The following is a 26983-nucleotide window of genomic DNA, read 5'->3' on the forward strand; positions in this document are numbered from 1 at the left end:
AACGAACTTTTTGAGGTGATGGGAAATGCTCTATGTCATGACTGTGGTGGTGGTTATACAACTGTCTCCATTTGTCAGAACTCAGCAAAAATTTTTCAAAAAGTTTTTTATTATAGCTGATTTACAATGTTCTAAAACTCAGCAAAATTTAAAACTTGTGAATTTTACTGTATTATGTTATAAATTATACTTCAATGAAGCTGGCAAAGTAGAACTAGAAGCAGCAGCAGCCATTCTAGATTCTTCAGTGCTGACTTCTGAGAGTTGGGAGGGCAGCAATTTGCCCTTACACTCATTGGTCCAATTCATACTCACTAGTCCTCCCAGGGATATTCACTTCACAGGCATTCCCGTCGTGGCTCAGCAGGAACAAATCTGACTAGTATCCATGAGGACTCAGGTTCAATCCCCAGCCTCACTCAGTGTGTTAAGGGTCCGGTGTTGCCCTGAGCTGTGGTGTAGATAGCAGACGCAGCTTGGATCTGTCATTGCTGTGGCATAGGCTGGCAGCCGTAGCTCCGACTGGACCCCTAGCCTGGAACCTACATTTGCCACAGGTGGGGACCTAAAAAGACAAAAAGACAAAAAAAAAAAGAAAAGAAAAGAAAGAAAGAAAAAAGAAAAAAATGCAGAATCAGAAGCCTGCAGTTTAACAAGCTCCCCAGATGATTCCTATGCATATTAAAGAGAAGAACTGCTTTACATACTTTATCTTTTTTTCTGTCGCCAAAGCCCCATGATCTTGCAAACCTGGCAATTATAATTTAAGTTTGTATTAATTCAACCACTGATTACCACCTGTCTCTTATTTACCTAGTTTGGTAACAGAAGAGAAAGGACGTGAATAATGTGCATGAATCTACATAAATTTACATATGGTCCATATCCTGTCTTCTTCCTATTTCACCAACTGTCTTTGAAAAATGGACAATGGATTTCCATGTAGTCTAAATGACTGAGAAGAGAGGAGAGGTACAGAATTAATGCAAGTGCTATAATGGAAGAGCAAAGAAAATAGTCAAAACATAAAAGAAAATGGAAAGTACCACACTCCTTCCTACTGCAGAAGCTGGGCCTAGACCTAATTGAAGTTTTTCTTCCATGGTCCCTAATACTCACTACATTCCAGCTGCTTTTCACCCTATAGAAAGCTCTGCAAAGGCATCACACAGCTGAATCCACAGGTGTTCCCCTCACCCCCCCCCCACCCCAATCCAGAAACAAAAGAGGTACTCTATGTCATTAAAAAAAGAAAAGAACTAGGTCTCTGTGGCACAGTGGATGGGAACTCCACAGGCCGCAGGAGCGACCAAAAAAACAACAAAAAGAACAAAACAAAAACAAACCAAAAAAAAAAAAAAATAAAAAGAACAGAAAACTTCCTGGGCCAGGAAAAACCAATAAAGTATTTTTCTATGAGACAGTACAGCTGTACAACCCACTGCTCCTGCAAGAAAACTCCTCAGAGATCTGGCATCCTGGGAAATCATCCAGTCCAAGGATGGAAGCGGACCAAGACATATCTAGGATATGCAGCAGTGGTTAAAAAAAAATAATAAAGAAAGAAAAATGAAACCATCATTAGAAAGATGAAACAGAGGAGCTAATTGCTGATTTTCTGAAAACAAGAGATCCAAACAAGAAAAGCACATGTTCATTAAGAGAAACCACTATACAGTCTATAAAACTTTATTAAAGTTGGGATTACTTACAAACTTGTATAATAAAAATGAAAAAATATATAATAAGACATCATTATTTTTTCTTACAGAAAAGAATGAAAATAAGACCCATGGCAAAGAGCCCTCCCTGATCATTTTGTCCCTTTCAAACATTCATGAACACTTATTTTAAATATAATTGGCAATCTTTTAAAATAACACTAAGGCATTACCCGCAGGCTAAAACTTACCCAGTAATTCCCCATTTCACCATGAATTCTAGAAACTTGATAAACTGGAGCAACTGCAGGCTGTAACAGTTCTAATACTCACATTAGGAGCTATCTATTATATTAACAAGATAAGAACATTGTCCACACTGTAGAAAATTTCAGAGAAGGTGATTTCACCATTTTCAAGTTATTGTCAAGAGTGTGAAAAGGAAGATGACACACATGGGCAGGGGGTGTGGGAGCCAAAAGCCCCAAATTTGAAGAGGCTGGGTGGACTTCCCATTCCCACTAAAGCTGTGCACTGACACTGGCACGAGTTTGCTTTGTTTATTCTCGGCAGGCTCTGGCTCCCACCACATAAGGCACCAATTTCCCTTTTCAAGGTAATAACCATCTAGCATCCAACTCAAAAGCAACTGAATCCATAAGCTAACTTACGAAAAGACACCATTGGATCACCACAATTCAGTAGGTTTCCCTAAAAAAAAAGATCAGTGTCTGCTATGTCAAAACATAAACAAAAGGTTTCAAGTACATTTGCCTTGTGCAATGGCTATTTTATGTTTATTACTTGGTTTCAGGGCCTATGTAACATGAAGGCATAATAAATCTGTCAAACTGTCCTCTCCTTGGTTCAGATAAAATTCTTGGCATTTCAATATAAGTTATTATCTCATATGTCAGACCTGAGTCCAAAGGAATACTAGAGGACATTTAATTTCCTTTCCTCCTACTTCAACTTTCAGTACTCAATTCAGAGGAGTTATGAGTACATAGCTAGGAACCATTTTTACGCAGGCATCCATCTGAGCCCATCTTTTTTTCTGGAACAACAAAAGAATTGAAGGCTAATGTATAACCCATTCCCAAGCCTTTTATGGATATCAGGGCCTGGGGAAACTATCTGGCCTACTTGGGTCCTTTCACTCATCAAATCTCTATCATATATGCCAAGTGGAACACAGTCAATGAAGAGAGCGTTAGGCCCTAGAATGTATGTATTAGCACAAAATGGGACCTGGGACCTGGGACCCAAGGTCTATTATCAGCAAAGTCCTGTAACAGATATAAAAGTCATGAATTTTGGAGTTCCCATCATGGCTCAGTGGTTAACAAATCTGACTAGGAACCATGAGGTTGTGGGTTCAATCCCTGGCCTGAATCAGTGGGTTAAGGATCTGGCGTTGCCATGAGCTGTGGTGTAAGTCACAGACACGGCTTGGATCTGGCCTTTCTGTGGCTCTGGTGTAGGCCGGCGGCTACAGCTCTGATTAGACCCCTAGCCTGGGAACCTCCACATGTGGTGGGTGCGGCCCTAGGAAAGATAAAAAGACCAAAAAAAAAAAAAAAAAAAAAAAGAGTCATGAATTTGGGAAGAGAAATAAACTAGTTTGGGTGCAATGTAGTGGCTGATAGGAATTTCTTTTTAGAAGTTATCAAAGTTGCTAAATTTCCCTTATTTTCAGTCATTGGTTCCACTGGTCTCACAAAAGCAATCCAAATGGGAAAGTGAAGAGATGTTTTAGGCCAGTTGGCTCTTGTATTCCCATTAATGGGAGCCATGCTCTACACAACTTGGTCAGACCCATTAGAGGCGATAGATTTCCAATGCTGATGAGACCCTGAGCCGGAGGGCCAATTTATAGCTTAATATTTGCCAAGCAAGACGCTGACGTGGCAGCAGACGTGGCTCCAATGTCCAGCTCACTCCATAGTTACCCCTTCAATCCTTGATGAGATCGGTCTGAGATGAGACAATGCTGAAACTGCAAGAGCTGTAACTGCCACAGAAAATTAAATGGGGGCTTCAAGTAGCAACTGAGCCAGCAGATTAAGCGGCCGAGAGGGAGACAAGAGCAGCTCCTAAATGCTTGCGGAGTCAAGCAATCTCCGGGCACACAGAGGCTCTAAAGCATCTGGGGCAGAGCCACACAGGCAGGAAGAGCAAGGACACACAGCACACCAGAGGCACTTCACTGTCTGAAAGCAGCTCTCATGCTGCGGGACCCATTGTCATCACCACTGCCTACCGCTCAGTTCTCCAACTATCAGACAGGGAATAATAAACCGAGTCGGATTTTACTCAACCCAAATTCAAACACAGTGAGAAAAACTGGTCTTGAGATGAAAACTCTTATCTTACAAGGAGTTCACTAAACAGAAAAAGAAGAGCATCTTTTCTCCTTCACAATGCTTTCTCACTGAAATAAAGAGTCAGGAAAAGTCACCCTGGAGGCAAGGGACCATGTCCCAAAGTAGCTACATGGGGAAGGCACCAACCTCTCCAGGGAATCCTGAGATCACTTGTATAGCTGAATTATTTTTTCAAATCAACCTTTGCTCAAATGTTTGGTTTCAATTTCTATAAATGGAGAAAAAAATAGTAAATTTGAGAAGTCTTAATAGTTCATCGTAGAGGGATTAAAAACTTAACCATGTACATAGTTCACAAAGGTATAAAGGTTTCCTAATATAAAGCAACTTTAAGCCAGGGCATCTGCTCAAGTACTGCTTGTTTTTCACTTTGATATATATTTGCGGCCAACTGAGGTAGTTGTCACTTTAGGACAGTTTAAAGCTATGGGAAACAACGCAGAAAAAAATCAACTGGCCACCTGGAGGAGAGTCTCAAAGCTGACATTTTGGAAGTCAGTAATAGAGCTCAGAGTCTTTCAAAATTATCTACTAAATGGCTGGTGTGAAGGAGTCATCATAGCTTTTTAAAAAGTCATCTGCCATCTCCATGATCATGGTAAAGTCAGTCAGTCCGATGCTGTGCTCCTGCCATCAATGTCTATCTTCCCGGCTAAGGTAATTACAGCTTTTCCAAGGTACGAGGGTGAAGATCATAAAGACAGAACCAAGCAAATGACAGAGACTTGGGAATTTGCTCCCTCATAAATGGCATTGCTGGCTTATAAAGGTACTTTCCAATAGCAAAAGAATGTGAAACCAATGCCACTGTAATAAAAGGCAACATGACTCTCTGGTCAGAAATGGAATTGCAAATAAGTACAATAAGTTCACAGAAAAGTTGCATCTGATCCTGATGGCTGAACAAGCACCCAGAGGCATGAGGGTCATCTGGCAGTCCATCTCCCAGCAATGCAAATTGGAGCAGCTACATAGCTACGACTTGTTTGTTGTATCAAGAAACTTCATAGATATTTTCAGGGCTTACAAATTAGCCAGACTCCTTGGAGGGAGGGGTACGGGTGGTGAGGAAAGGCTGAAAAGAATACGTAGAACCAGTGGACAAAGGAAGGGAGAGGAAAAGGAAGGAGATAATTTCTTGATTCCACAGCAATTCAAAGATACATGGGAGTTCCTGTCGTGGCTCAGTGGTAACAAAGCCAACTAGTATCCATGAGGATGCGGGTTCGATCCCTGGCCTTGCTCAGTGGGTTAAGGATCCGGCATTGCTGTGATCTGTGGTATAGGTCGCAGATGCTGTTCGGATTTGGCATTGCTGTGGCTGTGGCATAGGCCAGCTGCTGCAGCTCCGATTCAACCATTAGCCTGGGAACTTCCACATGCTGCAGGTGCATCCCTAAAAAGCAAAAGCAAAAAACAAAACCAAAAAACTCCCAAAAACAAAGATATGCGACCCACTGACAGGAAAAATGTAGAACCTGTAGAAAGCATTTAAATTCCCTAAATACTAAGGTCGCTTCTCCTAACTAGCAGGAATAATGTGGAAGAGAAATATAAGAAATGAGACCAACCAAATTATACATAACTTTAGAGGTGAGGGAAGAGACCCTTCCTGACGCGGCAAAGGGACAAAGAGGAATTGGAAAGGAAGCATGCAAATGTACTGCTTAAATAGCACTGAGAGTTAATATAATAAAAAGTCCAACAAACCTCCCCTACAAGAAGGCCTGTTCCTAAAAGTAAGCAGAACTTAGAATATCATATGTGTGAGAACCAATTCAAAGCTCAATACAACAGCTCCTGGAGCTTTAATGGATAATCCATACCAATAAATACGTGGGGGCCTATGGGGCTTGTTGCTCTGGAACATGAGCTTGTTACATTTTTTTTACATGTATTCATTTAAAAAACAAGACAATATTCATCTATTTTCTTCTTCAAACAGTTAAAATGAGAACTATGCTAAAGTCACTGAAACAAAAGCAGTGAAAAAGGCTCAGATTTATGGATCTGTCTCTGGAAGATGCAGCCTATAGTCTGAAAGCATTACTTCACTTTAACAGTCCTCTCTTCTGAGTTTGAAATGCCGTGAGTGAGTCAATTTTCAAGAGGAAGTGGAATGAATGCCGTGCCAGCTGTGGCCACCCAGTCTCTTTGGAAACATAAAGGTGGGTCGAGAACTTAACCAACAGGATACACTGGGAAGCGATGGGAAGCAGTCACTGTTTTATCCATCTCCTTCCCTGGGATCCCACAGAGACCACCAAGACCGTTTCCAGAGGAGAGGCCTACTCAGGCCTGTAATTTCACTGGGAGAATTTCTGCACTATCTCACCCTGCTTCAAAGATTTGAGAAACACCTGCATAATACATGCAACCCGGACCACTGAGGTACCAAATAACCGATGACCATCTAAGTCAGGAAGTTGTTCTGTTGTGTGATAGCAGGGTACCGAGAATCTGTGTCCCCTTCCTCAGAGGATGTTTCTTCATAGAGTTCATCCTGGGCAATAATGCTCCCTAATCCATACTCCTGTTCGTGGACAGAAACCTCATTTGGTGTGAGGTGGAAAGAACCTTCCACAAAGTCAGCAAATCTGGAAAAGAGAAGGTAACACTCATTAGGAATGTATCTTCCGTCCTTTCTGTTTTTTTCAAAAGAGGAACAAACTGAAATCCATGATATGCTCTCCATTCAAACTATATTGCATCTAGCCAACACCCCTGTGCTTACTCTGGCAGGTAAGTAAACTAAAGCAAGGAGTAAGAGGAAAAGGAAGGCCGGGATCACAGGCTGACATCCCATGTAACCTCATCCTGCTTAATAAACACTTTTCGTTAATGAAGTTTAGTTGCCCTTTCAGTTAGGGAAGTGCTAAAGTTCCTTTAGTCATCCATAATCCTGATAAAAGAAGATTAAGGGGCATTATACATTTATTTGTGTTTATGGCCCTATAAACCTTATGCCATCCTGCAGGATTTCAGATTAAAGCTTCACAGACTCACACAGTTGCTTCAAAATAAAAAGGACACCCCTCCTTTAAAAAACAAAAACAAACAAACAAAAAAACCCCACAGAGTTCTCGTCATAGCTCAGTGGTAATGAACCCTGACTAGTATTCATGAAGACGCGGGTTCGAACCCTGACCTCTCTCAGTGGGTTAAAGGATCCAGTGTTGTCATGAGCTGCAGTGCAGGCTGTAGTCAAGGCTTGGATCTGGTGTTGCTATGGCTGTGGTATAGGCTGGCAGCTACAGCTCCAATTCAACCTCTAGCCTGGGAACCTCCATATGCCGCGGGTGAGGCCCTAAAAAGATAAAAAAAAAAAAAAAAAAAAAGAGAGAGAGATGCAAAATTATCAGAGGGGAAACTTAATATGGTACTGGAGTCTTCTCATCTCAATGCTACAATCAAAGCTAGAATAAACAGTTCCTTCCAAGGAATCAAGAAGAAGGCTATTGCTTAACATATGATGATATACGTACCTTTCTCTTGACTACTCCTAGATAAACAAGAAAACAAAGCCACAAATCCAAAATGATTATAGAGGTATGATCTCTGTTAAAACCCAAGGTCAGGAGTTCCTGTCATGGCTCAGCAGTGATGAACCCAACTAGTATCCATGAAAATGCGGGTTCGATCCCTGGCCTTGCTCAGTGAATTAAGGATCCAGCATTGCTGTGAGTTAAGGTGTAGGTTGCAGAAGGGGCTCAGATCCTGAATTGCTGTGCTTGGCACTCTGGCCAAGAGTTTATTTACCTCTTTGGAGACTGGATTCGAGAAACAGTCTTCCAAGCTGCGCAGTCTGGACTGTTGCAGTATTCTCTAAGCTTCTCTAAAGCCTTTCGGGTCTCTACCTCTCCTTGTATCCGATATTCTTCTTCTGTCAGGAGACGAGGGGGGACAGTCTTTTCTGCTGCCTTACACATCTTTCTGTGCTCACCAAAATAATATCATGAATGATTAATCAGTAAGCTACATCCATCCTTACCTCTAGTTCCCTTCAGTGCATCAAGCATACAGCAGAGAGCCTGCACATTTGAGTCATTGCTCCCACCTTTCTTCTATAGATCATTAGTTATAATGTAATCTTGACACATTAGATTATGACTGATAAGTCAGAGTAGTTAATGGTATTCATTTATGTGGATATACTCACTTATTTTCCAATAAGTGATAGCCAAATATTTATTTCCCAATAAATAGAAAAAAAAAACCCACAAGAAAATGATGGCATACGATGGTAGTGTATTAACTTGGGTCCCCCAAAATGAAAGCATTACTTTGACTATCTGTAGCAAGAACAACCATTGATAACCTCAGAACCTATGACCATTCCATAGTCACCCTGTGAAGTGACAAACATGCTTAAAATTGGATTAAAATTGAATTCCCAAAGCAATTTGAGAGCCAGTGTGAAATAATCTGAAACCAGGTACCTGAGGCATGTATTAGAAAAGTGATAGACTTTGCACCACCTAGTGGTAATAGAAACATATGACACTTTACTAGATGTTTTTATTTTATATAAAACGACTAGAATTTATAAGTTCTATAAAATGCCTACAGCGAATATAAAAAGAAAGACTTGAAAGAAACAAAAGTGACACATAATACATTTTCATTAACAAAGAGGCTCTCCCAGGTCAACACCTCTGTCTCCTTTTGCTGCAACTGCATCCCACACTGCGTGTATCAGTACAAAGTTACATTGCCTCTCAGTCACCTGTAGGTAATGTACAGCCAGTGAATAGGGTACTCCAGGTTCTTAGTACACAGTGCAGTGATGATAATGGCAAGGGAAATCTGTGGTATCTGGATACTGGAATACATGAAACATAGGCCCATCAGCTGCAAGGTCCAGGTTAGTAGGTTGATACTTCGTTCATTCTCCAAGGGCCCATACTTGTAACAGACTGCAAAACTCATGAATCCAACTGCGAGGACATAGCCTATGAGAAGAGTTATCAGAAGACATTCTTTTTCATCTATAACTTGTCAAAATAATCTGTGTGGTATAGGACCTACTGAACCAGGAAAACGGGTAAGATCTTTATTCAATTATTCACACTTTTTTCATTATTCATATATATTAATCTCTTTAAGTTTCTATCCTGTTGTTCCAAATTTACTTAATTCTCAAATGGAGAATTAAAGCTACATGACAAACGGTTCTAAAATAGTCTGTTTATAAAAAAACCTAATATATGAAAATCCAGATTAGTCACCTCTCAAAGGATAGATTAAGGGTTACTATTTGTATAACCAAAGGATTCTCACTTTATAGATAAGGTCCAATGTAGAGTCCTTTACTTCTTAAGGTCCTCAAGTATATTTAAAATATGATTATATCTATAAAGTCAATTTACAGCTTTCCAGAAAGATGCCTATTGCATAAAGAGAGGTGTACTTATAAACACCAACAAAATCAGTTTTCTCCCAAGCATTATCATTTTAATTTAAGAGAAGGTGGCAACTACAGAGGGGTTAGAAATAAGTAAAAAACTATGATTCTTACAAGTTAATAAAATGGCAAGGACTATTAAACTGCTATAAGCAGGCAACATCTAAAACAACTACAACAGCCTATAACCATACAAAAAGGAAAGCAAAACTGGTAACACTTACTTAAAAGATACTGCCAGTAACACCTCCAGATCTCTTGTAAATTTTTAAAAACTAGTTGAATGAGGTACAGAGAAAAGGACCAGCCTCCCACCAGGATGATGTAAATGGGACTTTTCTAAGACAGAGTAGAAGTGAAAACAAAGTTACAACAGGCTTTCCATACATAAAAGAAACAAAGCGCAACGATGATGTAAAAAAAAAAAAAATTCAACCTAATAAAACTGCACAAAATACATCTCCTAAAAAGATGTCCTTTATATTTAAAATGATATAGTCTACAAAGAATACTGAGAAAATAAGATGCTAAATAACTTAAAAGCCTGGTTATGTAATCTATGTAATTAGCAAACAGGAAGGAGACTTTAATCCCCCCAACTGTGCACAGGATTTCAAATAAAAAGAGAGAGTTTGTAATCAGGCTCCAGTTTCATTACGGAAAGTACCTTTCTGAGTTAAGGAACAAGTAGACAGACATTGACTTATCAGCCGTCAATGCAAACTTTCAGTACTGTAAGATTATCCAAGAAAAGAGTCCTTCAATTGTTGAAGCTCATTCTAACTGCATATGAGGACTCTGCTACTTACCTTGGGCATAAACTTGGACAGTATGAAAATGATGATTAGTAGAGAGGCCACAATTCCTACACTCATCCCAGTGGAATAGTAAAAGATTTGACTTCTGCAGAAAGAAAATTCATTTCATGACTATGTATGTATTCTTCATACATGGCATTCTTCAAACTAGACAATTATCCCAACCAAAAGAAAGAAAAAAGATACAAGATGAGTAGGTAATTGCCCAACACTTGAGATCCGAAAAACTGAAGATATGAGTATAATGTAGTTGTTGCTAGATCATGAGGATTAGTATCAATGAGGGCTCCTCAAACATATCTCAATAAGGAGTTCCCACTGTGGTGCAGTGGGTTAATGATCCCGCTTATCTCTATTGTAACATTGCTGATTCAAGCTGCTGCCTGGCACAGTGTGTTGAGTATCCAATGTTGCCACAACTGCAGCTCCAATTCGATTCCTGGTCTGGGAACTTCCATATGCTGCCAGGGCAGCCAATAAAGGGGGGGGGGGAATATATATATACACACACATATATATAGCAATAATAAACCTCTGCCTAGTCTCCCACTTCCATCCCCAGCATCTCTCCCTATCCAATTTTTAATAAGAATCTTCTCAGGAACCACACACCTTCTCTACGTAGAAGGAAGGGGTAAGAAGTATTGCCCAAGTGGAGACTGGAACCTAGAACTGAAGTGCTTACCCAGAAGGATAAACCAAACACAGGGCACAGAAGAGAGCTCCTACTCCAGGCTTTTTCTACTAGATATTCCTCCCTTACTGTGAGTTTTTCTCAGGAGCTCCAAAATAAGGAACAATTTCCATCAAACTCACACCAGCTGAACTTCAACTGATAAGCTTTCATTCACTACTCCACAAATATTTTCCTCATGTACAAAGTGAATGTTGATTCTACTTTTGTTGAATGTTTATTTATCTATATGTTTTCTTTGTATTTGTACATGTTTGGTTCACCAAGCTTAGCTAGCAGGTTCCTAAAGTGGTTGATATTTGTTTCTTTATCTCTGAACAGCATGAAACTCATCAACACACACCTCTGTAAAAATGAGGGTTTAACATGTTATTTCTAATGGTGAGAAGGTTGGCGATGTATTGGCTAAATCCCATCACATGATGGGTAACCTAATGGGGGAATTTCATTATTGTCAATCTTAATAAGAAAAAAACCAATAATTATAACACACATTAAAATATTTTTTAAAATTATCCAAGCAGGAAATGGCCAAGCCCTCAAGAAAGGTCCTAGAAAAGGGAATGGCAGCACTTCAAGACTTTATGATAAAGGTCAAGCAGGGTAGGTCTGAGCTTCCTCATTTTGACAAGCCTTGGAACCTACCTGCTCAGCAAGTCTCCACAAAAAAATAGCATAAGTCCAAGAAGGAAAATGAGGAAGAGTTTGGGGTCAAATCCTGAAATAAATAAAAGTTTTCTGCTTAATAGGGGAACCAAACAATTTAAGCCATTATAGAATAAAAGGCAATGTTGGCATCATTGGTCAGCTAATGAAATAAACGCAGCAAACAGTCCACCTAAATAGCATTTTTAATTCTACACAAAGCCTGGGCACCTTTCCAAAGAGAAAGTATAATTAGGTCTCTGCCTAACCTGTACTTCACCAAAGAAGAGTTTATTTTTATTTTGGCTACCTACCTAAGGCTAAAAGTAGCTAAACTTTGCTCTGGATGGAGCCTTAGCACCATCAGCATTTCAACAGTCACCCACAAGGGGTCACTACCACTCTGGCTTTCACACCTTGAATCACTCACAGGCTCAGATTTGGCAGATTAGCCTGGAACTCTGGGTCAGGGCCCTCCTGTTGTTCTCTAATTGGCTGCTTTTCTTGACCAACTCCACCACCTACTTCTCTTCACTACACATGCACTGTGCTGGAAAAGCCTACACATTTTGCCCAGAACCAGAGGACCCAAGCAGAGGCCCCTTAGTGGCATACCAGTCACTCTCACAGCTTTCTCATCCAAGAGCTCTGAGTCTCAGGGAGGCCCACAAACAGAACAGGAGGGAGAGGATCAGTACATGTGAAAGGAACACCAAAAAACAGGCCAATCCTATTCAACCAAAGTGCAGAATCCTAGGACAGGGCACAATACTCACACCACCACCCTTCTGGGAGAGTAGTTACCAAGGAGAGACCAAAAGTCAAAGAGAATTCCACAGGATAAAGATACACCAACTCTTGGAGCTCCCATCGTGGCTCAGTGGTTAACGAACCTGACTAGTAACCATGAGGTTGCAGGCTCAATCCCTGGCCCTGCTCAGTGGGTTAAGGATCCAGCATTGCCGTGAGCTGTGGTGTAGGTCACAGACTTGGCTTGGATCCCACGTTGCTGTGACAAAAGACAAAAAAAAAAAAAAAAAAAAAAGACACCAACTCTGTGAAGCTTCTCCGGACACATTCAGAGAAGGGAAAACTCCCAGTTATACTAAATAGGCCTTAAACTGCAGTTATCTTCATATTTACTTATGGTTCCACATATATTCTTTTTTTTTTTTGTCTTTTTGCCTTTTCTAGGGCTGCTCCCGCGGCATATGGAGGTTCCCAGGCTAGGGGTCAAATCGGAGCTGTAGCTGCCAGCCTACGCCAGAGCCACAGCAACTCGGGATCCAAGCTGCGTCTGCAACCTACACCACAGATCACGGCAACGTCGGATCCTTAGCCCACTGAGCAAGGCCAGGGATCGAACCTGAAACCTCATGGTTCCTAGTTAGATTCGTTAACCATTGAGCCACGATGGGAACTCCCTCCACCTATATTCTTTTGCTTGTGAGGCATTAATATTCAGTTCTACACTTCTTCAGCTTTTATTCCTTAACCATTCATGTCGTCAAGTGTAGGCCTGTACATTTCAGGACATCTACCTTTGTCTGTAAGTGCCCAGAAGATAGGAATTCATCTATTTTACTCTGAAGAATACGAGGCATGTCAGCTCAGGGCCATGGGAAATATTAAGAATGCAAATCTTCACAATTCCAGGTAAGGAAATACTCACCATGAGCTAAAGTAAAGTCTCAATTCTAGGCCTAGAAGGTTTATGAGAGGTGGAGTCTCTCTGAACTGTTTGGAGCAGTGGCATATTCAGGTTATAATCACAACCCAAAAGGAGCTGTCTTGGGCTGACTTCTCTGTCTCACTAATTATACCCTACAAAGCTCAATCCCTTCTCACCACAGAATCCATCAGAAAAACAGAGGTAAGACTTACTCCGGGTCACAGTGACACTGTACTTGGTGTCTTCCTCTATAATCTCAACTTTGAGGCAGGTTTTTGTGCTGTATAGACCCACATTAACATAGGTGTCATTCAATTTCTCTTTTAAAAAGGAGGAAAAAAAGTTCCAGATACTAAACTGCTCTAGCTCCTTCAGTTTCTCTTCATTCTCCACCTGGGTGACTCGCACCAGTTTGGAACTATTCACCCGGATCTGTAACACAAGTAAAATCAGGATGAGAAAGAAGGAAGTATTTAAATTAAAATTTTTCACAAGTACAATCAAAACAAAAACAAAAAACTTAAGAGTAAATAGTTAAATCAATAATGGCAGCAGCTTGCCACAGGCTTATGAGAAATACAGAGATGCAGCAGCTAAAACATAATTGGGCAAATAACACTGCACATGGTATAGAGAGGCAGCTGTTAGAATGTCTTGTTAACATGATCTGAATCTAATATTAGGCCAGAACATAGAGGAGAAAAAAAGACCTCCAAGCTGAATGAGTTAACAATACAACTATTTATAAGAGATCACAACAAAGCAAGGGCCTAGAATATTAAGAAAATTACCAGGCATAAACAGCATCAAAAAGGTTTCCCATAGTGACAGGCTGAGATATTCAACCATTTGTCACAAATCACTGATTATAGGTAAATGTTGGTTATAATATGTCTCAGATGGAATATGATCTTTATACCAGACAATGAAAAAAAAGATTTAAAAAGCCCCACAAAAGCCCATCCTTATGTTTTTGATGTGAACAAATGCCCTTATCAGTAACTATCCTATTATAGCAGTAGAGACATTTCCAAAGGACTCATTTTGTTCAATCATTACAGCCAGACACTCTCACTTGCCAGGTGGCTCAACAGTGTTATGAAATAAATGAGACCAAAGTCATTCTATCAAGGGGAAACTTTAGTTCAGGGGATTTATGCAACATCTTGTGTAGAATCAAAATAGAATAGGAGAAGCAAGAGCAAGGCAAGAGTTTACATCCTGACAGGCACGCAGCAGTTTCCAGCCCAAAGAAGGCATAAGACCTTTAAAAAGAAAGAGGTGTGTGTAAAAGGAGCTAGGGGAAGAAAGGAAGTAGTCTCTTTGGGAAAAAGAGGAAGGAAGTCCACCTCAGGGTCAAGTATTATGGGCTACTTAAAGGAACAGCGAGAACACAAAGTAAGTATAAATGCTTACTGATGAAAACACTGATGAGATTAAGGGTAATCTCAACCTTAACAAAGTTGTTAATATTACCTGAATCCGTGTCCATACATCATGCCACTTTGGGATAAGCACATTTTTATAACAGGATTGTTGACTGGTATTCATACAATAAACTTTGGATTCCTGAAGCATGACCACCTTTAAATCAATTCCGGCTTTCATGCAAAGGAAGGAAATAAGAATTAAGTATAATAACAGAACAAGTTAACCAGTGTGACCCATTTCATAAAAAGAATTAAACCGACCACTTTCTTAAAGCTGGGGTTAAAATATTAGCAACTAAGACACAAAGAAGAAAACTGAGATGAAAGAAGAAATAAAGCAGAATCTTATTTCTGTCAAATGCAATTATTTAATTACAAATAGTCACTAATCCAGAATAGTCCAGAATAATTAAAGCCACTATTAAGTGTTTATTAAGACAGACACTATGCAGTCTCATTTAACCCTCTCAACAATGCCATGAGGTAGGCACTCTCATTATCCCCATTTTACGAAGGAGGAAACTTATGTTTAGGAAAGAGGAAGTAATCTGCCCAAAGCCACACAACTAGTAAATAGCTTAACTGAGATTCAAACCCAGGTCCTGTTTCCCTTATAAACACATAGCTAAAGTAACCCCATTTGGTGATCCTCTCAATCCATTTCCTGAGTAGGATGCAAAGAGCTGGGAATGCCTTTGCATTTAGAGAACTTTAAGCTTCTTCCAGCTGTTTTATTCCAAGTTTTAAGAGCAGCCAATGAACATACGCAGTCCCTTTGATTTTTACCAAAACAAAAGCTCTCCGCTCAGGAGTGTGTATTTAATCTCAGCTAATTTAAGGCCACTCTGGTATTTTCCCACCTAAATGTACACAAGGCACTTTCTTTTTCTTTTTTTTTTAGCTTTTTAGGGTGCACCCAAGGCATATGGAGGTTCCCAGGCTAGGGGTAAAATCAGAGCTACAGCTGCTGGCCTACGCCAGAGCCACAGCAAAGCCACATCTGAGCTGCATCTGTGACCTACACCAGAGCTCATGGCAACACCAGATCCTTAACCCACTGAGCGAGGCCAGGGATCAAACCCGCAAACTTGTGGTTCCTAATTGGATTCGTTTCCACTGCACCACAACACGAACTCCACAAGGTACTTTCTTTATCAGAAAACATTTCAGTAACTTCTTCCTTGAGCTCCAAATTGTACTTACCAACTCATGAAGTGCAACTCTAAGGGGAAACTGAGTTATGTCTCTGGTTCTCAGTATAAAGTAGGTTTAAATAAACAAAACAGCCTAGGAATTCCCACTGTGGTTCAGCAGGTTAAAAACCTGCGGATGCAGGTTCGATCCCTAGCCTCACTCAGTGTGTTAAGGATATGGTGTTGCCACAAGCTTCGGCATAAGCCAGAGATGTGGCTCAGATACAGAGTTGCTGTGACTGTGGTGTAGGCCGGCAGCTGCAGTTTCAATTCAACCCCTAGCCTGGGAACCTCCATATGCTGTAGGTGCAGCCTTAAAAAAAATAAAAAGCAAAGCCCAAAGCACCAAAACCCCAACCAAACCTTAGAAAACCAAAGTTACATAAGCAAAAAAGGCAATGACATCCACCAGTTCAAAATGGTTTTAGAGCAAAGCTAAGACTAATTTTGAAGTTAAATTCGACCTTAAACCTAAATGGAAGAGCAAAAACTATAAAACTCCTAGAAGAAAACAGGTGGGAGTTCCCATTGCAGCTCAGCAGGTTAAAACCTGACATAGTGTCCATGAGGATGCGGGTTTGATCCCTGGCCTTGATTAATGGGTTAAGGATCTGGTCTTGCTGCAAGTTGTGGTGTATCTCATATTGCTGTGGCTGTGGCATAGGCCAGCAGCTGCAGTTCCAATTCAACCCCTAGCCCAGGAACTTCCATATGCCTCAGGTACAGCCTTAAAAAGAAAAAAAAAAAAAAAAAAAAAAAAGAAAAAGAAAACAAGTATAAATCTTTGGGACCTTGGATTAGACAATGGTTCCAAAACATTTAAAACTTTTGTGTTTCAAAGGCCACTATCAAGAAAATGAAAAGACATGAAGTTCTCTTGTGGCACAGTGGGTTAAGGATCTGGTATTGTCACTACAGCAGCTCAGGTGGCCACTATGGTGTGGGTTCGATCTCCTGGCCCCAAGAATTTCTACATGCCACAGGCACAGCCAAAATATAAAATAAAATAAAATGGAAAAACCCACGAAATGGGAGAAAACATTTTCAAATCATATATCTGACAAAGGCCTAGTATCCAAAATATACAAAGAACTACTACAACTCAATAATAAAAAGAAAAAAAAAACAATTTTTAGAACGGATGAAGGATTTGAATAAATATTTCCCCAAAGAAGACAAAACAAATGGCCAATAAACACAATGAAAAGAGGCTCAACATCATTAGTCATTATGAAAATGCAAGTCAGAAGTTCCTGTCTTGGCACAGCGGAAACGAATCCAAATAGGAACCATGAGGTTTCAGGTTCAATCCCTGGCCTTGCTCAGTGGGTTAAGGATCCAGCATTGCCATGAGCTGTGGTGTAGGTCCCAGACACAGCTTGGATCTTGCATTGCTGTGGCTGTGGCATAGGGCAGCAACGACAGCTCCGATTAGATCCCCTAGCCTGGGAGCCTCCATATGCCGCGGGTTCAGCCCTAAAAAGGCAAAAAGACAAAAAAAAAAAAAAAAAAAAAATGCAAGTCGAAACCACAATGATATACCAAAATGATATACCACCCACACTCAGTAGGATGGCTATAATCAAAAAGAGGACAATGACCAAGTGCTGGCAAGGATATGGAGAAACTGAAACCCTTCTACATCATTGCTAGGAATGTAAAATGATGCAGCCTCTCTGGAAAACGGTTTGGCAGTGCCTCAAAAACTTAAACAGTTGTTACATGATCCAGCAGTTCCACTCCTATGTATGTACCCAAGAAAATGACAACATATGTGCACACAAAATGTTCACTGCAGCAATATCCACAATAACCAAAAAGTGGAAACAACCCAAATGTGCATCAGCTGACCTATGGCTACATAAAGTATGGTATTATCCATATAATGGAATATTATTCAGCCATAAAAAAAGAAGTACTGAGAAAGTTCCTCTGTGGTACAGTGGGTCAAGGATCCAGTTGTCACCGCAACTGTGGCACAGTTCAAAAGGCAGTGCAGGTTCATCCCTGGCCCATGAACTTCCACAAGCTGCGGGTGCAGCCAAAAAACAAACAAAAAACACCTCAAGATGGAAATAAAATGAACGAAATTTAAAAATAAAAATACTGATAAATACAATATGGCTGAACCTTAAGAACATTACGCTGAATGAAAGAAGCCAGTCAAAAAAAGGCCCCATGTTCAATGACTCCTTATATAAACATCCAGAATAAGCAAATCCACAGAGACAGTAAGTAGATTAGTGGTTGCCAGGGCCTGTGAGGTAAATAGGGAGTCAAGACTAAGAGATATGGGGTCTCATTTTGGAGTGAGGCAAATATTCCGGAATCAGTCAGTGGTGATGGCTGCATAACCTTGTAAATACATCTGACCCTTGAATTACACGTGGTTAGGGGCAATGACTCTTCACACCACCAAAGAGCAGCATATAACTTTAGTAAGTCCTCTGGATCCAGTTTCACATCTGTGGATTCAACCAACCACAGGTCATGTAGTACTAAAGCGTATACTTATGGAAAAAAATCCACGTGTAGGAGTTCCTGTCGTGGCTCAGTGGAAACGAATCTGACTAGGAATCATGAGGTTGTGGGTTCAATCCCTGGCCTTGCTCAGTGGGTTACAGATCCTGCGTTGTCATGAGCTGTGGTGTAGGTCCCAGATGCAGCTCAGATCTGGCGTTGCTGTGGCTCTGGCGTAGGCTGGCAACAACAGCTCTGATTAGACCCCTAGCCTGGGAATCTCCATATGCCTCAATTGTGGCCCTAAAGAGCAAAAAAAAAAAAAGGTTTAAAAAAAAAATCCCACATACAAGTGAACCCAGTCAATTCAAACCCATGTTGTTCAAGGGTCAACTCTATGTTAAAAACCAATGAGGAGTTTCCACCATGGCTCAGTGGAAACGAATCTGACCAGCATCCATGAGGACGCAAGTTTGATCCCTGGCCTCGCTCAGTGGGTTAAGGATCCTGTGCTACCACGAGCTGTGGTGTAGGTCGCAGATGCGGCTCAGATCTGGTGTTGCTGTGGCTGTGGCATAGGCTGGCAGCTGCAGCTCCCATTTGACCCCTAGCCTGGGAACCTTCATATGCCACAGATGCAACCCTAAAAAGACAAAAAAAAACCCCACAAAAAACCCAATGAGCTCTCGCCTTCTGAGATGGCTCATATTCTCTCTATAAATCTACTTCTTACCTTAAAAAAAAAAAAATGCATGGATTTTATGGTAGATTATATCTCAGTATTTTTTAATTCAGTCTTGATATTGCAGGGGAGGAAAGTTTTCCTTGATCCTCTTAAAGTCCCCGGCAGGGTATGAAAATTAAACTAGCAAAGACATAGTAACAGGAGAATGCGTACATATTTATCTGTTTTATGTGACATGAAAGCTTTCATAAGGAAATGAAGACCTAAAGAAAGAGTTAGATCTAGTACTGATTTTTTTTTTTTTTTTTTTTTTTTTTTTTTTTTTTTTGGCTGCACCTGCAGCATATGGAAGTTCCACAGACCAGGAATCAAATCCCAGCTGCAGCTGCAACCTATGCCACAGCTGCGGCAACACCAGATCCTTAACCCGCTGTGCCACAGTAGGAACTCCTAGACCTATGTACTTGTATACTGGGTTTGAATGTGGAGGAATATGACAGGTTGAGTATGAGGTGAGTGTAATAAACTGGGAGAAACTGAGCAAGGACTGTTTATTACGATTCTTCTTGGTATCCCTTTATCTTTGAAGGTCAGGATGTTTCTTCCACCAGGTACAGAGAGGGCACCTAGCACATGAGGATGGCCCGTTTCAGGGAAGAAGGGCAAAGGAGGGGAGGTTAGAGTGATCTTCCAGCTTCTGTTGTTTTCTAAAACTCCCTCAGCTTAAGGTATTCAATATGCCAAGGTGCCACACTTCGGAGTAGCATGTCCTGAATGCCATCTATCAGTTCTCACTAGGGTTTAATTCAACAGTAATTTGGATTTCCTCCAAGCCTATTTTTCATAAAATGAAACTTTTTCAAAATCCTATTGATATCTGTCTTACTAGCAAATCCACAAATACACTGAAAGAACACCCACTTACAAATACAGATTGATAGTTTTCTTTCTTCTGAAGCTTAAAACTACTGTACTTACAAATTTAAAAAAAAAAAACAAATAACCAAGAGTCACACTTATTAACCCCACCTCTCTCACAGCACCAAGTATTATAAAACAACACCTCTTTAAGCCCATTATTATCTTCAAGAGGATAGTAAGATATAAATAATGTATTAATAGCACAAGCCATTTGAAAAGCTTAATGCCAAGAAAATGCATCAGTGCTTTTAAACTAACTTTTACATTCTTTAATGTCGTTTTCCTAAAGAAATAAAACTTCATTAAAAAAAACTTTTTAGGAGTTCCTGTCACGGTTCAGTGGTTAACGAATCCGACTAGGAACCATGAGGTTGCGGGTTCGGTCCTCGGCCTTGCTCAGTGGGCTAAGGATCCGGCGCTGCCGTGAGCTGTGGTGTAGGTTGCAGGCACGACTCGGATCCAGTGTTGCTGTGGCTCTGGCATAGGCTTGGCAGCTACAGCTCCAATTAGACCCCTAGCCTGGGAACCTCCATATGCCACGGGTGGGGCCCTAGAAAAGGCAAAAAGACAAAAAAAAAAAAAAAAAGGAAGAAACTTTTAAAAAAAAAAACCTAGTTCTTCCTCTTCCCAAGTTCCACACCATTCAAAGGAAGGCACAGCAAGTACACAGACAAACACAGCTCTCTAACAGCAACCTTCCCACAGAAATCAGCACCTTGGCCAGCCACATCTTTGGAAATTCTTTAAGAGGGAAAATACCCCAATTCAGCCTAAGGGGATAAGCTATAGTTTAAATTGCTAGAAAAAAACAAGAACTACATCAAAATTACCTTAAACACATAAAAGTTGTCAGAATCAGAATGTTCATGTTAGAATCTTGTGCTTCCCATAGCAAAAGGACATAAACACCTTTTTCCCTTCCCCAAATTGAGTCAGCCAGCACGTTAAAAAGCAGAATAAATTAACCATTCCAAAAAATGCTTTCTGAGTCCAATGATCTAGTTCTTCTTGGAAAATGTCTCCTTGGAATTTAGCGAATCACAACTTGCTTACTGTATTTACCTATTAAGCAGCAGCTACTTAAAAGTTAGTAACTTCATATTTACTTATATTCATTACAAACTTACTTTTCACCTACTTTTCAATCAAAAATTCTGTGAAGACCAGAATAGACCCTAAAAATCATGAAAAACATTTTATGAAAAACAATTTCTAATTCTTATGTAGCCTCTACTTCAGAAGTAGAGATCCAGTTCACACTTAAAAGTTTCCTTAAAAACTATCATCTTTAGGAGATTCCCTTGTGGCTCAGTGGGTTTTAAGGATCAGGTATTGTCGTGGTACATATACACAATGGAATATTACTCAGCCATTAAAAGAAATGAAATACCGGCATTTTTAGCAACATGGATGGACCTAGAAATTATCATGCTAAGTGAAGTCATCGATACAATGAGGCACCAACGACAAATGCTTTCACTGACATGTGGAAGCTGAAAAAAGGACAGACTGAACTTCTTTGCAGAACAAATGCTGACTCACAGACATTGAAAAACTTATGGTCTCCGGAGGAGAGAGTTTGGGGGTGGGGGGATGTGCTTGGGCTGTGGGATGGAAATCCTGTGAAATGGATTGTTATGACCATTATACAACTACAGATGTGATAAATTCATTTGAGCAATAAAAAAAAAAAAAAGGATCAGGTATTGTCACTGTTGCAGCTCTGGTAATAGTTGTGGCTATGGCGCAGGACAAGAGAACTCTAAAAGAATAAACCTATCTAAAAAGATAAAGGGAGGGAGGAAAAAAATTAAAGTTCTGCAATAAATACTAGATTATATAATAGTTTACATATTATAAATAGATATATAATAGTATATATAAAATAGATATAAATAATAATATACTGTAAAATATACATATAACTTTAATATATTAAAAAGTTCAATTTATTTATTTTTTTATTATTTTTTTTTCTTGGCCATGTCCACAGCATCTGGAAATTCCAGGGCCAGGGATTAAACCCCCACTATAGCAGTGACCTGAGTCACAACAGAGACAATCCCAGATCCTTTTTTTTTTTTTTAGCTATTTCTTGGGCCGCTCCCACGGCATATGGAGGTTCCCAGGCTAGGGGTCAAATCAGAGCTGGAGCCACTGGCCTACGCCAGAGCCACGCAACGCGGGATCCGAGCCGCGTCTGCAACCTACACCACAGCTCACGGCAATACTGGATAGTTAACCCACTGAGCAAGGGCAGGACCGAACCCGCAACCTCATGGTTCCTAGTCGGATTCATTAACCACTGCGCCACGATGGGAACTCCTTTTTTTTTTTTGCCAGATCCTTTAGCCTCTAGGCCACCACGGAACTACAGGCTACCACGGAACTCCAATGGATTATAAAAGTATACAAAAATCAAAATAAATAGTAATAACAATAAATAGGCGAAGAGCAAAGAACACACACTCCAAAAAAATTGTAAAAGTCTAAACAAAAAATTAAATAACTAATGAACATCTGAAAGATGCTTCCTCACAAATAATGCAAGAAATGCAAAATAAATTAAGATATTACTTTCAGGAGTTCCCATCATGACTGAGTGGAAACAATCCGACTAGTAACCACGAGGATTTGGGTTCGATTCCTGGCCTTGCTTAGTGGGTTAAGGATCCGGCATTGCCATGAGCTGTGGTGTGGGTCAAAGATGCGGCTGGGATCCTGCATTGCTGTGGCTGTGGTGTAGGCCGAAAGCTGTAGCTCCGATTAGACCCCTAGCCTGAGAACCTCCATATGCCATGGGTACAGCCCTGAAAAAGCAAAAAAAAATAAAATAAAATGATACCACTTTCAATCTATCAAATTAGCAAAGATGAGAGCTCCCTTGTGGTCCAGTGGGTTAAGGATCATGTGTTGTCATTGCATGACCCAGGTCGCTGCTATGGTGTAGATTGGATCCCTGGCCTGGGAATTTCTACGTGCTGCAGGTGGGGTCGAAAAAAAAAAAATTAGCAAAGGTGTTTCAGTCTGGAATATCCAATGCTGGCATGGGTGTGGGTCACAAATTTTTTTTTTTTGTCTTTTTGCCATTTCTTGGGCCGCTTCTGCGGCGTATGGAGGTTCCCAGGATAGCGGCTGAATCGGAGCTGTAGCCGCCAGCAACGCGGGATCCGAGCCGAGTCTGCAACCTATACCACAGCTCACGGCAACGCCAGATCCTTAACCCACTGAGCAAGGCCAGGGATTGAACCCGAAGCCTCATGGTTCCTAGTCAGCTTCGTTAACCACTGAGCCACAACGGGAACTCCAGGGTCACAAATTTTTAACAAGATGTTTCAAGGATCTTAAACATGTTTTGATGGAGTTCCCATCGTGGCTCAGTGGTTAACGAATCCGACTAGGAACCATGAGGTTGTGGGTTCGATCCCTGGCCTTGCTCAGTGGGTTAAGGATCCGGCGTTGCCGTGAGCCATGGTGTAGGCTGCAGACACAGCTCGTTTCTCGCGTTGCTGTGGCTCTGGTGTAGGCCGGCAGCAACAGCTCTGATTCGACCCCAAGCCTGGGAACCTCCATATGCCATGGGTGCGGCCCTAAAAAGACATAATACCCAAAAAACCCAAAAAACAAAACATGTGGAAACAGACCAAAAGAAAGTGTGTTTTAATGGACTGCCTCTGAATGGAATCAACAGTGAGTGCTTTCTCTACCTCTTTATACTTAATTGTGCTTGCCATATAGTTTAAAATAAACTCCCGTTATTTTTATAATCAAATTTTTCAAAAACCTCCAGAGAAAGAACTCCCTGCCTTTTGAAGTATTCCATTTTTTTAGATACCTCTCAGTTTTGGAAAGTTCTATTCTATTACATGACTGTCTCTGCAGCTGCCACCTATATGATCTTCTAGGCCATAAAGAACATTTATCCCGAGTTTACCTTTCTCCTGTTTCTGTCCTCATTAAAGTAACTTTGAGCCTGTTAACTACTCAATGATTATGTAGGAGCATTTTGATACACATGTGTTCTTTCATCTCCGTAATACACAACTTCTAAGGACAAACATCTAGCCAGAGTTCATTCAGATCATATGCAGCCCTTCAAATGTTACTGTGGGCTCTGCCTCTGGAAAGTACCTTCCTGGATACTTTCTCCCCTCTCCCTAAAAAATACCGTTTCAGAAGGACGTTGCACCTTGGAACTAGTTATATGGATCCTGAGACAACCTTAAAGCTGCAGCTAAGGATAATCATAAGTGACAGCAAGAGATAGGCAGCAAAGGACGGGAGAGGTAAGAAGTCATGTGCATTTAGGAGATAAGATTATCCTTAACCCCATGAGTCTGAACTCCGTCCAGTGGATGTTTGGAAACCTCATTCATCTTTCTGTTGTGCATTTATGAAGGGTACAAGGGAGGTTTTACAAACACATTCTAGGTTTTCTGGATTCAAGTGGAAAAGGAAAACAATGTCATGACAGTCCAAAACCAATGATCCAGTAACGGCAACCAAGTAAATCATCTTGAGAAATGAATAAATTTCCGAATATATTAGATACTGAATAGCGTTTGTATCTTTTTTTGGTAACGGGAATTTAACAACTCCAGGTCGGTTCTATAGGGCCAGAATCTTAAGGGGCAGAAATGACAGATACTGACAGAGATCACGGCTTTTCAGGGAACTATATCTGCTCGGCTACCCCGACCTGAGTCCTGATAGCATACGCTCATGTGTTGCTCATCTGTTGAATGAATGGGATGCTGCTCCCTTTCCAGCTGCAGCTCTGCCTGCCCATTCGGTCTTCGAGTCACCTTCCTTTTAACCAAAAAAGTTAAGGAGGCCCGCACAGCGCGACGCAGCCCCAGGACCAATTCTCACTCAGTTCAGGCCTCCCGGTCTCTGCCAAAAGGCTCCAGGCTTCTCCCCACTCTAGGTAGCTCCCCCAGGCCGCCTCAGGGCCCCGGCTCCTCAGTGCCGGCGCCCATTCACCGAGGATGAAGATTTTTTTCCTCTGCACCACGTCCTTGCCCCCTCTGCAGAAAAACGGCCAGCGCCCCGCAGACACTCCCCACTTTTCTAAATATAACCCCTCGGCACCCGCCCCCTCGGCAGCTGCTGCCCGGGCGGTACCTGAGCCGCAGACCAAGCAGCCGGAAAGGACCAGGAGCAGCCACACTGCCCCACAGCCCCCGGACCGCCAACTCCAGGGCCCGGAACCAACTGCCGGCAAGACCGCCACTTTCATTCCTCCCGCCATGGTCGCCACACGCCGCCTCTTCCTCACGTGCCTCTCCCCGGCAACTAACCCGGAACAGGCAGGGCCAGCAGCCTATCCGCTACAAGACCCGCCCCCTACCAACCAATCGGATGGGCGGGGCTTCGAGCACTCCGTTGGTTACGGATCCTATAGTCCCGCCTCTCAGCAACTGACGCGAGAGGGCGGGAAGAAGCAGCTTTCAGCCTATTAGAAAACGGGTCCTCACCTTAGTAATGGCGACAGGAAGATCCCACCCCTTAACAACATGCTTCCGTCTCCAGTTTATTTACAACTAGAGTGATTGATGGTAAGCATAACCAATACGAAATTAGAATGGGCGAGGCCCTCTTTACCAAATGATAATTTCCATGGAATCTATCTCAGGTTCCTTGTTTTCATTCGTTCCCTTTTTACCATGATCTTTTTGTTGTGGGAAGCTTAAGTAAGAGGACTGTGTTCTCCAAAGTCCTAAATGATTTAAAATAGAAATGTTACGCACAAAAAATTGTTTTGACAGTTTTGTAAGGAATAAACATTAACGTTTAAAAATTCAGTCATAGGCTGGGAATCTGGGGTTGATAATGCAAACTATTGCATTTGGAGTGGATAAACAATGAGATCCTGCTGTATAGCACAGGGAACTACATCTAGTCACTTATGATGGAACATGATGGAGGAAAATATGAGAAAAAGAATGTGCATATATATATATATATATATATATATAGGTCACTTTGCTGTACGGTAGACATTGACAGAACACTGTAAACCAACTATAATGGAAAAAATAAAAATCATTAAAAAAATACAGTCATAGAGTGGTTGGTAGAGGTTTGTGTTTTTTTGTTTGGTTTGTTGGTTGGTTGTTTTGAAAGCAAAATGCATGCAAGGATTAAGAGAAATTTGTTTCTTCCTCACGACATCCTGTGAGATAAATAGCTTTATTTATTTTTTAATATCATGATTTTTATTTTTTTCTATTATAGCTGGTTTACAGTGTTCTGTCAGTTTTCTACTGTACAGCATGGTGACCCAGTTACACATACATGTACACATTCTTTTTTCTCACATTATCATGCACCATCATAAGTGACTAGACACAGTTCCCAGTGCAAATAGCTTTATTTATGAAGAAGCCAAGGCTAAGACAGGTAAAGGAACTTGCCCAAGATTTCATAGCTCATTGGGCTGGGCTGTGGTTCCTTAACCACTGAGCAAGGCCAGGGATCGAACCTGCAACCTCACGGTTCCTCATCCTATCCATTTCTGCTGCACCACAACAGGAACTCCTGCTGGAAGTCTTTCTGTGCATCAGGTGCTTCTCCTTAAATGACTTATACAGTGAGGGCCTAGCAGAGTACCTAGCACATAACAGGTGTTCAGTAAATGTTAGTCCAAAGTGAAGCATCTTATTTTTGAGAGGATCTGATAGTGGCAGGTAGGAATCCTAGAGATGATGAAGCCTAGTGGGTTGAGGGGAAATTCAGGGAAGGAGATTACTGCTAGGGAAGGTTCAAACTTTCAAAATAAGGGATTTTTAAAATGACAAGATGGGGCTGAGCCATGGACAAAAGAAGAAATTTCATCCTCAGAAAAGTCTAGGCCACCTCCACTGCAATGGTCAAACTATATGTCTCTAACATACATACACCACACACTCCCCTGGCTGACCTAGAGGGGTCAGTATCAGGGGTAATAAATCACATTGGTACAATGTATCCTTGATGTCATGTGATGAAAAGGGTATTTCTGTGGTTTTCCT

General features: G+C 41.1%; 1 protein-coding gene across 1 annotated transcript; it reads right to left on the minus strand.

The window, feature by feature from the left end:
- NEMP1 (nuclear envelope integral membrane protein 1) lies at window positions 1674-25236 on the minus strand. Its single transcript, XM_003481636.4, has 9 exons — window positions 25095-25236; window positions 14758-14882; window positions 13494-13713; window positions 11610-11682; window positions 10262-10355; window positions 9677-9791; window positions 8775-9000; window positions 7808-7981; window positions 1674-6645 (listed from the first exon to the last, which is right to left on the minus strand). Exons 1-9 carry the CDS (start codon window positions 25219-25221, stop codon window positions 6462-6464), a joined length of 1338 nt encoding a protein of 445 aa, XP_003481684.2. The 5' UTR covers window positions 25222-25236; the 3' UTR covers window positions 1674-6461.

Source organism: Sus scrofa, chromosome 5 (assembly GCF_000003025.6).
Source record: "Sus scrofa isolate TJ Tabasco breed Duroc chromosome 5, Sscrofa11.1, whole genome shotgun sequence".
NCBI classification, from domain to species: domain Eukaryota; kingdom Metazoa; phylum Chordata; class Mammalia; order Artiodactyla; family Suidae; genus Sus; species Sus scrofa.

Excerpts from the sequence above, each read along its gene's own strand:
- NEMP1 (XM_003481636.4), bottom strand. The coding sequence starts at position 25,221 with ATGGCGGGAGGAATGAAAGTGGCGGTCTTGCCGGCAGTTGGTTCCGGG. Across the intron at positions 13,714-14,757 it reads ATGTATGGACACGGATTCAG|ATCCGGGTGAATAGTTCCAA; the intron begins GTAATATTAACA and ends CTTGTGTTACAG. Across the intron at positions 9,792-10,261 it reads TGTCCAAGTTTATGCCCAAG|AAAAGTCCCATTTACATCAT; the intron begins GTAAGTAGCAGA and ends ACTCTGTCTTAG.